Consider the following 12,618-nt stretch of genomic DNA (forward strand, 5'->3'; position numbering starts at 1 on the left):
AGGCACTGATTAGTGTGGCGTTTTGATAGGTTGTGTTTGAAAAAGGAAATCAAGAGACTTCCTGTTAGATTGGTGTGTGTTACAAGTGTGTGTTTGTAAAAAGTGTTTTATGAAATTGAGTTGAAGGCTGAGATTTGGTGTATGGTTTTGCAGATTTGGTGTGTGGTTCTGGTGTTTGAGTGTCAGGTTTCAGAAATTGTGTGACAAGTAAGGATTTTGTGTGTAAGCAGTAAAAAAAGAAAGAAGAAAAGAAAACAGTAAGCACCCAGAGCTCCAGTTTAATAAAAACACAGAATATAACCTATAAACCCTATTGTGGGATTTCTCTCCACCATTTATACTGCAATAAACACTCAGTAAAGGCGTGTTGGAGTTTCCGTGGTGTGTGTTATTGGTCTCTTGGCTGTTTGTCCATTTGATTGTCAGTGTGAGAAGAAGCTGTTAAAATGCTCAAGTTTCCTTTAGTTTAAAGTGTCTGTCCTCTTCCCACATGGTCTGTGATTGTAAATCAGCTGTGATGGACTGGCCAGTGTTCCCCGTCGAGGCGCTGGGATGATGGTGGAGTGTTTCTCACACCGAGAACAACACTGCTCTGGATCCCTCAGTGCTTTTCATCCTGCGTCAGCTTTCCTGCCAAGCTATCGAGAGTGTCTTTGCATTTCTGAGAGCCAGAGAATGAAAAAGAATGTCAAGATCTACTCAAAAGCCTCTTGTAACGTGTGATTATGGCAGCGGTGAAACCAAGCCAACTCTCGTCATGTGAATGTGTGCGGTTGAGAAGCACAGACACTAATACGGTAGCGAGGGTCACATGACAGGAACAGGACGGGGTTTTAGACGATACACTAACATTATCAGCACTGTCTGCATTTACAAAGTATGAAAGCTTGAAAAATATGGTAAAAAATATGATAAATGTGACTTTATACCTCATATTATGTGTTTTTTCTTCTTCTCACAATTCTGAGAAAAAAGTCTGAATTGTGAGATAAAAAGTCGCAGTCGCCTCTTCTATGTTTTATTGGGTGGTTGCGGTCGATGTATCCGACACTGAGTTAGAGAGCTGCCGGTGCGCTGATGAAGTGAGGTAAAGCACGGCACAGGGAACGTGTGCTTTAGCCAGTCCTGGCCTGATGGAGCAGAAGGAAAACACACACAACAACCACAGACATCTGGCCCGTTTCCCTGCCAGTGGTTCCTCTTACACACACTCCCCTGCGCCGACTGGCTCTCAGCAATGTGTTTCTCAATGTGCTTGATCTGTTCTTCTGCTCACCTAAAGAACCTCTGATTCCTCCAAACAGGAGACGGGAGAAACCAACGCTTTATTTCACCTGTATGTGTATTTCACCTGTGTGTGTATTAAAGCACACGTCTGGACGTTCCCTGAATCAGAATGAACAGCTTGACAGGAACCTCAAGACACATGAGTTATGATGTGTTTAGAAATCAAGGGTAACCAAGCCTACAAAACTATAATTTAAGAACTTTTTGCTGACGTTCCCATTGAGGTATTATTTCTGAACGTTCTCTGAACATTCAAAACGTCAAGTTTTTAATGTTTTAAAAATGTTTTCTCTTGCTCACATGATCGTTAGGAGAACATTCCATTGAATCGTTCTTCAATCTGAAACAAGTTACATTTAAAAAAAAAAAATTAGATGAACATCCAACTACAAATTTTCTGAAAAAAGTTCCAACAACAATGTTTTTATCCTGACGTTTTGAGAACATTATTAAAAACCGGATAACTTTGAATGAACGTTTTATTAATGTTGCTGGAAGAGTGTTTGATCATAACTCTCAGAAGTTATGATCTGGGAATGCTTCATAAGGAGCAGGATATATTTAGGTGTGCTGTCGCAATAAGAACATTTACATGAACGGTTCCCATGTGAAGTCCAAGTCTTCCTACTTGTTCTTCTGGATGGAAAGCGCATAATAGTCGTAACAGATGTTAGAAATCTCTTTTATTTTATTTCAGTTTCATTACAAAAACTCTTCTTTCATCAATCTTTCATCTCAAGTTAACCTCAAACATTACTAATACAGACTGGTTGAGACCGGAGGCATGAGGACAGATGAATTCATCACTGATGTTTCCCGCCGGACCCTGATGAAGATGAAGTATGATCCACTCACACCTCAGTCAACGGGCCTGATCATCATACGCACAGACTTCATGGAGTAAAACCCCCCTCCATAATCGGCCCAGAAGATGCCGTCCTGAAACCTGCTGCGATACACTCCTCCTGAATACCACACGCCGTTCAGATTGGTCTGACCGCAGGCGCTGAACCACCAGCCGGCCTTGTGGAAATGAGCACAGTTCCCTGGAAGACAAGACGACAGGGTTTCAAATCAACACCTGCCAAATGCGGATAAAAATCACCTGTGGCGGGAAACGCTGTCGAATCACGGGCCAATTTGGCACGCTATTATATTTACTCACTTTGCTGGGGAAGTTCGTGTAAGCCAAATCTGTGCAGATTTAGTCATGAGTCGTCATGATATATTAAATACAGTGTATTGTGCAGAATCTGCTCATATCTGGCTTACTTGAACACACACGTCACTACACAACAAATAACGGCAAGCTTGTTCATTTGCATTGAAGCAATAGCGGAGATTAAAAAGCGTTCGGTTCACAGAAAAGACATTTTTTTTGTTTTTGTTGTTCTTTGTACTGTATTGATCTGTCCATCTAAACACATTTTTGGTGAAAAGGATGAAAGAGGAAGAGAGGAGATGCTGCAATGACAGGATTTAGTTTGAATAAGAAATGAATGTATGAAATCCAAAAACTTTATATATAGCCATGACATAGTTAATGTGGCTCATTTCTTTTTCTTTTTTTTGGCTAACAGAAATTCTAAATGGTCAGTAACTTAAAAATTTAGTAGCCAAATTGTCCAGTGAGTGAAAAAATGAATTTGGAACGCTGAATCTGAACGACTGGTGGATAAACATGGACTGATGACGTCAGTGTGGGCATTTCACTCATAAATGTGCTTTACGGTCCTTGAACACTGAGTCCGGAATTCTCGCACGTTAAAAAATAAATACGATCTCACGTTGTGTCAATCACGTTTACACACTGCCTCCGAAACGTTAGTTCGTCATAAAAATAAAAATAAATCGGATTGGGTTCAATTTTCTGTGTTTTTCGCATCCGTAACAAGCATTTTGAGAGGTGTTTTGACCATTCAGAGCCACCGTACAAGCGAACGTTTGGTGGTCTTGTTTTTAATATGTGTCTCCAGTATCGCTAGCAAAGCATCAAACTGAGCCACTGACATCCTGAAGTAAGCTTTGAATCTCTCGGGATAATCCCGCAGCGAACTCTCCTTCCTCTCGACGCAATCTCAGGATTTGATGATGGACCCAATATTTCCTCTTTTCCTCTCTTTAAGAGAATCTTTTTATCATCCTCACTGCTTGAAGACTCAATTTTGTATTGTTTTGCGATTAATAGGCATCGGACTCAGTGTGCAAGGTTTCTGTGCGGGACAGATTTTTTGGATGACAAATACGAAAAACGCAAAATGTCAGACTCAGTGTGCAAGGAGCTTTAGTCTTGCTTTGAGTCATAAAATGACCTCATGGGCTTCACGAACACGTACAAGCGGAGGCCACACCCTTCTAACAGGTCCAGTGTTTGTACTGGAACAAGACTTCACAAGTCAAGTCAAGTTTATTTGTATAGCGCTTTTCACAATACAGATTGTATCAAAGCAGCTTCACAGTATTAAACGAAAATAATACAACAAAGTTTGTTTCAAGAGGAATTTATTGATTGATCAAATTAAATTAAATATCCCCAACTTATCCCCAACTGAGCAAGCCAAAGGCAACAATGGCAAGGAACCGAAAAACTCCATCAAGTGACCTAATGGTGTCCTAAAACTCCATCAGGTGACCTAATGGAGAAAAAAAAAAACCTTGGGAGAACCCAGGCTCAGTCGGGGGCCAGTTCTCCTCTGGCATTTATGAGCTAGAGGCCGGATTGTAGTTTGAACTGTAGGATTATATGAATGCCTGGCTGAAGAGATGCGACTTTAATCTAGTTTTAAACTGGGAGAGCGAGTCTGAGCAACGAACAGTATCAGGAAGACTATTCCAGAGTTTTGGAGCCAAATGTGAAAATGCTCTCCCTCCTTTGGTGGTTCTGGATATCCTAGGTATGACCAAAAACCTTGAATTTAGTGATCTTAAAGAGCGCGATGGATTATAGGGTGATAGAAGATCCGTTAAATAGACTGGAGCTAAGCCGTTTAGGGCTTTATAAGTCAGTAGCAATACCTTATAATTAATACGGAGCTTTATAGGTAACCAATGCAGTGATGATAAAATCGGTGTTATATGATCATATTTTCTTGATCTCGTAAGAACTCTAGCGTCGGCATTTTGGACTAACTGTAGCTTGTTTATTGAGGATGCAGGACAACCAGCTAATAAAGCATTACAGTAATCCAGTCTCGAGGTCATGAATGCATGAACTAACTTTTCTGCATCAGAAACTGATAGCATATTACGTAGCTTAGCAATGTTTCTAAGGTGGAAAAAGGCTGTTTTTATAACATATGAAATATGATTTTCAAAAGACAGGTTGCAATCGAGTATAACACCCAGGTCTTTTACTGTAGAGGATAAAGTAACAGGACATCCTATGATGTTAAAGTTGTATTGTGCGAGGTTTTGTGGGCGTTTTTTTGAACCGATAAGTATTACCTCTGTCTTGTCTGGATTTAATAAAAGAAAATTACGCGTCATCCAATCTTTTATATCTTTAACACACTCTGTCAATTTGGAAAATTTAGCGTTTTCATCCGGCCGTGATGAAATATATATTTGAGTGTCATCAGCATAACAATGGAAACTAATTCCATGTTTCCTTATAATATTTCCAAGTGGCATCATATATATGGAAAATAACAGAGGGCCTAATACAGATCCCTGCGGCACTCCATAGTTTACTGGAGTTATGATCGATTTTTCTCCATTTAAATAGACAAAATGGTAGCGGTCAGATAGGTATGATTTGAACCAGCTTAATGCTTGTCCTTGAACACCAGTATAATTTTGTAGTCGATCTAAGAGTAATGTATGATCTATAGTATCGAACGCAGCACTAAGATCAAGTAAAACTAGTATTGAGATACAGCCTTGGTCAGAAGCTAAAAGTAAATCATTTGTGATTTTAACGAGCGCAGTTTCAGTGCTATGATGCGGTCTGAATCCAGATTGAAACTTTTCATAGATATCATTTTGTTGCAAGAAAGAGCCCAGTTGAGCGGACACCACTTTTTCTAATATTTTAGACATAAATGGAAGATTTGAAATGGGTCTATAATTTGCTAGATTATTATGATCTAATTGTGGTTTCTTAATGAGAGGTTTTATAACTGCCAGTTTAAATGTTCTTGGAACATGACCTAAAGATAAAGACGAGTTAATAATATTGAGGAGAGGCTCTTCCACTACAGATAACACTTCTTTCAGTAGTTTAGTTGGCATAGGATCTAATAAACATGTTGTTGTTTTAGATGAAGTGATAAGTTTATTTAACTCTTTTTGTTCTATAGTTGTAAAGCACTGTAATTGTTCTTGCGGGGTGATAATTGAAGCTGAATTATAAGGCGCGATTGAAGATTGAACGTTTACAATTGTGGTTCTGATGCTTTCTATTTTCTCAGTGAAGAAGTTCATGAAATCATTACTACTGAACTGTAACGGGATATTTTGTTCTGGTGATGTCTGAGAGACATCTGCAAATATGCTAGGTCTGAGAGAAAATCTGCAAACTCTTTTAGGAAATCAGCGTAAGGCCCTGGCGGTCTATATACGGTAGCCAAGGCTAGAGATAATAGGGATGTTTTTCTAACATCTAAGAGCGTAACATTTAGTACAAGTACTTCAAATGAAATAAACTTATAACCCATTTTCTGAGTAACATTTAGAATATCTCTATAAATGGTTGCAACACCTCTGCCATGACCAATCAGACGGGGCTCATGCTTATAACAGTATCCAGGAGGAGTAGACTCATTAATACCGAAATAATCATTTGGTTTAAGCCAGGTTTCAGTAAGGCAAAGTACATCGAAGCTATTATCTGTGACTATTTCATTTACAATAACTGCCCTCCACCCAGGGTGTTCATGTGTAGTGAGTGTATCTGTGTGAACAGCATGGATCTGGTTTGACACACACAGCTAGCAGTGTGGCGTGTGGCGTGTGAAAGCACCTGAGAAGGCGTCGTGGTCGTGGTCCAGTGTGGTGAAGGGTTTGCCGTTGTTGCTGGTCAGTGAGTCTCCAGCGTTGCCCTGGTACGAGCCCAGACGCAGACGGTACGCCTGGCTCTCCGGCTCCAGGTAGAAGCTGCTGTACGCCGCGTAAACCTTTTTCCCCATCCAGTCCTCCAGCTCCACCAGCAGCTTGTAGTCGTCCTGCTTGCCCAGGTTATAGATGTTCTCCAGACCCAGCCAGTGTTCGCCGTCCACGCTGCCAAAGCCTTTCTGGAGGAAAAGGAAAAGAGAGCCGTTGAAAACACTGTTTTCTTTACCGTCACACTGGCCTTTGAAACACTGGAAAGGCTTCTTTGATCAGCTGGGCTTAGCTGATGATGGATGTTTCAGATATCACCAGACCTTACCCTGCTGATTTCAGCACATACTGATTTACAGCACACACAGCATATTATTATTTCATGAGTGAACGAGTGCACGAGTTTAGTTACAACTCAAACACCCCCGAAGCGGCTCGTCAACACTGGGATGTGTGTTACGATGAGGTTTAAGAGACTTCACTGTGTGTGTGTGGCGCCCGAGGCGAAAGGACCGCTGACACATGAGCGCAATCATAACAAACGGACATGAACCAGATCCAGCTGTTAATCTCTAATGTTAGCGTACACCTCTCTGAGACACGCTCAGCAACAGCGTCTGTGATTCTCTGAAAGCCTCTAATAGTATCGCAGCTCAGAAAGACGTGATCCAGATCAAGCAATTATATTCTGTATAGCTTTACCAATATACCCAAAAGATTGTTATACAGGAGCCCCTCCTTCTGAAAAGCACACTATGCTCTGATTGGTCGGTTGGATCAGTGTGTTGTGATTGGTCGAGCGCTTCGAGTGTGTTTGGGAACTGTCCCGTCCCTTACCATTACCATTAGTTTCAACACACTACTAACTAACTCAACCAGGCCCCGCCCCTTTATTCTGCGTATGAATTATTATAATGAGGATTATTGTGACGTGTTCCCGGAAGAAACTCAAGACTACAATGGAGGCGTTTCAGGAGTTCAGAAACACTGACACTGATATAGAGAAGAACTGGAGCTTCTTCATGATCAAACAGCAACATTACACACTAAAGAGAGATGAAGATGGGGGAAAAAAAGTAGAATATGACCTCTTTAATATTAGTGGTGCAACGGATCATCATCGATCCGTGATCCGTTCGGATCAATATCTTCGGTTCGGCACTCACGTGATCCGCGGATTGATTGATGAAAAAAAAGTTGTGCGCATGTTCAGTCCACACACAGCGTGGTCATGGCGAGCGTTATGAACCGCAGAGAGCGTGACGCCTCATTCGCGCCGCAAAACCTCCAGACGTGCGTAAACGCGTCTTTACATTGACTTCACATTGAAATCACTCGCGCCAGACGCTCTATTCGCGTTTGGTGTGAACGCAGCATGGGTGACGGCGAGAGAGAGAGAGAAAGAGTGCCTGCGAGTGCGAGCGAGCAAGGTAATACGTTGTCAAATATGTTTAAACTTAAATGAACTACACAAGTAGTTATGTCTCTTTGTATTAATTTGTCCTGTTATTGACATAGGCCTAATGCGCGTCATTGACAAAATGCGCAACCAGATGTTCGAATAATTCAAATATGTGTTTTTTAGAGGGAATATTCGAACGTCATTTTTGAGCAATTTTGACAGCCCTATATGACAGTGGAAACACATAAAGCATTGGTCCATGTTTAAAGGAAGGAGATGCCTTTTTATGTTGCACTTTAAGTTGTTTTTCATTAATTATGTTAAAAAGAAGATATTATGCCTTGTGCACTTTAAGTTGATTTTATATATTTTAATTTAACAATTTAAAAGTGTTAATAAAAAAATAAAATAAAATTTTGCTGATCCGAAAAATGATCCGATCCGTGACTCTGATCCGAGAAACGATCCGAACCGTGAGTTTTTTGATCCGTTGCACCCCTATTTAATATTATTTACCAGTGTTGTTAGCACAGAGGCCTCCACCTCTAGTTTTATTCCTGGATAATTCATCCATTACAGAATCATTTAACTCAGCGTTTCATTGATGCAATGGCCATCGCTATACCTTATAGCTGTCCCAGTTCCTGAAGAAGTTGACGGACCCGTCCTTCCTCCTCTGGATGAGGGTCCAGCCGCCTCGGTCCACGTCATGCTCACACCAGGCCTGTACAGGCGTCTCCGAGCCCTCCGGCGTCAGCAGGTACGCCCCGCTGGCGGTGTGTCCCGCCTGCAACACCTGCACACAGTCCCGGAACGGACCTCGGGACACCAGAACACACTAATGAGTGCTGTTGAGGAGGGAAGGAGCAGTAAAGCCTTGTTTATACTTTAGCCTGGCTCCGCAGCGCAAGCCTCCGCGCGCACCCCCCCAAACGCATGCGGCGTTTATGCCTGACGCGCTCGCCGCTGTACTATTCTTTGAAACCACAGGGGGCGACTCTGAGTAATTGTCCTCTAAACCATCAGGAATCATCGGTGAGAAGAAGTAAGGTACACACCTGAATGTTTATTTTAGTACACTTCACCAAAACCACACTACAAAAGAATCGTGTAAAGCAGTAAACAGTAAACCTTGAGATTATTACTTATGAACATTTATTAATTATGAACACAATTCACACGGCGCTCACACCACGATGACAATATGTTTGCACGTGCGGACGTGGCGAGTATAAACCAAGCTTAATAATTCTCTTCAATACTGACAGTAGTCTCCAGTCGTGCTGTTGTTCTTTTCAGACTGTCCTTTTGTTCTCTGTAGATTACCAGATACAGCTTAACATGCCTAAGGATAACAGTTAACAAGGGAGTGAACTAGCTCAGTTTTCTAGATCGAGTAATTAGTCTGCATAGGTCTATTGTATTAATGGTTTTATTGGGTCTGACTAGGCTTTGGTACATTTTATATTGTACAGTTCTGATATGCTTGACTTACATTCATCCATTTGGCAGACTCTTTTACCTAAAGCGACTTGCATTGCATTCAAAGTGGTCATTTGATCATGCACTCACTGGGAATTAAACTGTAATGAAGTTAACTCTTTCTCACCAGCGTTTTTAAAAAAACAATTTGCCAGTCACTGCCAGCTTTTTTAATAATTTTCACAAAAGTTTCATGCTGCTTCTTCTCCTGTGTTTTGATCAGGAGATTCTGTACTCTTTCAGAAGATGCATAATAGCGCCCCCATATAACCCCAGAAAATTCAGTCAATGGCAGGGAAAAGAAGGGGAAAAGGTTCAGGGAAGAAGGAGGAGGGAAGCGGTGAATGTTTAATCACAAACTAAACAAACAACAAAGTGAAAGTAAAGCGAGAGCCCCTTACGGACGACTGCCGCATAACGAAAACAAAACAACAACATAAAGTCCAGGCCTGGTCCTCTGTCGTCTTCCACTGTCATCACTCCTCCTTTCATCCTTCCAGAGCTCCTCCGTAGGACTCGAGACGCTGTGTCACGCAGGTGACGCTCACTAACATTCCTCGCTCCAATCTCACTGCTCTCGGCCCCGCCCTACTTCACGCCACATCAGCCTATGACACTGGCGTTGCAAGCGCCACGACCTACTATTTATGATTAATCTCAATTTATTGTGCACGTCTTAGAAATCTAAACGAAATCTAAAATCTAAATCCCAGCCAATCAGAAGAGTGTGGGCGGAGTCTCTGCAAGCGCACTGCACTCACAACCAAATCACTCCATAATCACAGCCAATCAGAAGAGAGTGTGGGCAGAGTCTCTGCAAGCGCACTGCACTCACAACCAAATCACTCCAAAATCACAGCCAGTCAGAAGAGAGTGTGGGCGGAGTCTCTGCAAGCGCACTGCACTCACAACCAAATCACTCTAAAATCACAGCCAATCAGAAGAGAGTGTGGGCGGAGTCTCTGCAAGCGCACTGCACTCACAACCAAATCACTCTAAAATCACAGCCAATCAGAAGAGAGTGTGGGCGGAGTCTCTGCAAGCGCACTGCACTCACAACCAAATGGATAAATAATTACATACAAAAATATGACACCATTTTAACATTATAAAAAATACATAATGAGTGACTGAATCAATCATAGATTACACTTGTTTGTTCACAGTTTGAATGTTCTCGCTTCCTTTAATTTATTTTGAGGATCTGAGGTGAGTTATTCATTGTCTCTTTCAGTATGGTTATAAATGATATTCAAACTCACATCAGATGCTTTTAACATTAAATAAAAGACACCTTTTATCATGTGTGTCGTGCTGGTCATGGGTGTCATGGAAATGATGAGTGTGTTTTATGCTGTGTAATGAGTTGATCAGTGTTACCCTCCAGACTGGCGTTGGCCTGACGAGTTGGCCTGTCCTCTGGAGCGGGCACGCCGGGGCTCCTCTGGATCTCGTTGGAGAGGCGGGGCACGTACACGGGGAGGTTCTCCGGCACGACCTGCAGGAGCGGCGGAGGCGGCGGCTCCCGTGGGTGATTCCCGTACACCTGCAGGCATCGCTCCTCCAGAGCGGCGATCAGCAGAGACTGGTTGTTGACCAGCGCCGCCAGCGTGGAGAAGCGCTGCTCCAGCTCCCGGTAGAGGCCGGACACCCGCAGCGCCTCTGCCGTGCCGTTCAGGACCCGGCCCTCCAGCGCCGCCAGCTCCAGGGAGTTATCCCGCTTGCGGATGATCTCGTGCAGCAGCTGCATGTACAGCTGGGTGACGCGCGAGTTCATGTTGCGCGACTCTTTGCGCAAAAGCTTCATTTCGTTGACCATGTTTCCATCCACGTCCACGATCAACCGCAGCGTCTCCATTTCTCGCCTCTGCTTGGTCAAGATCTCGTGGACTTTGGCCACGTCCGTCTGCGTCACGCGCTCTCCATCGGGCAGAGACAGGCCCTGGCTGGCACAGATTGGCCCTGTGATCTTCTGCTCTGGGACCAAGAACGTGTAAGAGCACTTTTTGGGCTCCCCGTCTTCTGCCAGCCTCCTCTTTCGGCTCGAGACGGGCCCTCTGGAAGCGCTCTGGCTCTGTTCACCGGTGAGGACCCAGAGAAGAGCGCACAAGATCCAGGCATCAGGACTCATCGCAGCGGAGCAGGAGACCGACCCTGAGACACACACACCACAGAGACACACACACTGCACTTACTGGATGATGCTGCACATCTGTTAACATGTTTTCCATTCAGTGACACACTTCCGAAATAACAGAAACACTATGAAAGATTTGCTGTGTCATATTCAGTTATAAGAAGCATCAGTGTGATTAGAGGAGTAGTTCACTTCAGAATTAAAATTCCCTGATAATTTACTCTCCCCCACGTCATCCAAGATGTTCATGTCTTTCTTTCTTCAGTTGAACAGAAATTACGGTTTTTGAGGAAAACATTCCAGGCTTCAAAGTCTCTATACGATCCCAGCTGAGGAATAAGAGTCTTATCTATAGACTTTGAAGCTGCACTGAAACTCACATTTGGACCTTCAAACTGTCGGACCCCATTGAAGTCACTATATGGAGAAAAATCCTGGAATGTTTTCCTCAAAAACCTTAGTTTCCTTTTGACTGAAGAAAGAAAGACATGAACATCTTGGATGATGTGGGGGAGAGACAGTTATCAGGAGATTTTACTTCTGAAGTGAACTACTCCTCTAACATCACACATTCAGGGGCAGTGAGTCTGAACAGAATGCAGTATTAGTGTTTGAGTTTCTGTGAGGAGCGTTTGGCCGTCACACGTCAGCTCACGGTCAGGTGAGTTTGCTTTCCATCTTATTAGCGGTCCAGTTTTTCCCTTCTCTGCTCATGAAAGGTTTGGTTTCTCATAAGAAACCCAGTGACTCCTTCAGCATAGGTAGCGTATCGCTGTCATTCAAAGTGGAAACTCATCTGTGATATGTAAGGCTTCAGTGCTGCTTCATTTATACTTGCTTTCTAAATGTCAGTGATGCTTTAGCTTCTTTAATGCAGCTTTACTTAGAAATGAAGAACATGACATTACAACAAGAGATTTCACTGCAAGTGTAGGCTGTGTGTTTGCCAAATTGAGTCTGAAGGATTGTCTGTAGAGGAAAATAGAAATGTGTTTGTCATGAGCAGAACTGCAGCCTTAAATAGCGCCTGGCACGACCGATGAGTTCAGTCACAATAATGTGAACATTATTCCAGCGGTTTGGTGAAGGCGCTCAGGACTGGCTGCTTCAGTATTTTCCATCACGAACACTGCTCTTTCACAATGTCCAGAAAACAGAACGAGGGAGGGAAAGGATCCATCCCGACTCAAAGAAAAAGAAAATAAGTTAGGTCAGATTTTCTTCATATAGGGATGGAAAAGTCAAATAATAAACCATTTTTTGAGATGCT

The 12,618-nt window shown here is 42.8% G+C and overlaps 1 protein-coding gene across 1 annotated transcript in view; it reads right to left on the reverse strand.

Annotated features, from left to right (window-relative positions):
• Positions 1-1,930: 1,930 nt before the first annotated feature.
• angptl1b (angiopoietin-like 1b) overlaps positions 1,931-12,618 on the reverse strand; it is an 11,816-nt gene continuing 1,128 nt past the window's right edge. The window contains exons 2-5 of the mRNA XM_082174265.1: positions 10,592-11,365; positions 8,355-8,548; positions 6,248-6,518; positions 1,931-2,333 (exon numbers count right to left, since the gene is read on the reverse strand). Coding sequence (XP_082030391.1) covers positions 2,146-2,333; positions 6,248-6,518; positions 8,355-8,548; positions 10,592-11,342 — 1,404 coding nt within the window. The 5' untranslated portion in view covers positions 11,343-11,365 and the 3' untranslated portion in view covers positions 1,931-2,145. The remainder of the gene's footprint in view (positions 2,334-6,247; positions 6,519-8,354; positions 8,549-10,591; positions 11,366-12,618) is intronic.

Source organism: Leuciscus leuciscus (genome assembly GCF_965113295.1).
Source record: "Leuciscus leuciscus genome assembly, chromosome: 6".
Classification (NCBI taxonomy): Eukaryota; Metazoa; Chordata; class Actinopteri; order Cypriniformes; family Leuciscidae; genus Leuciscus; species Leuciscus leuciscus.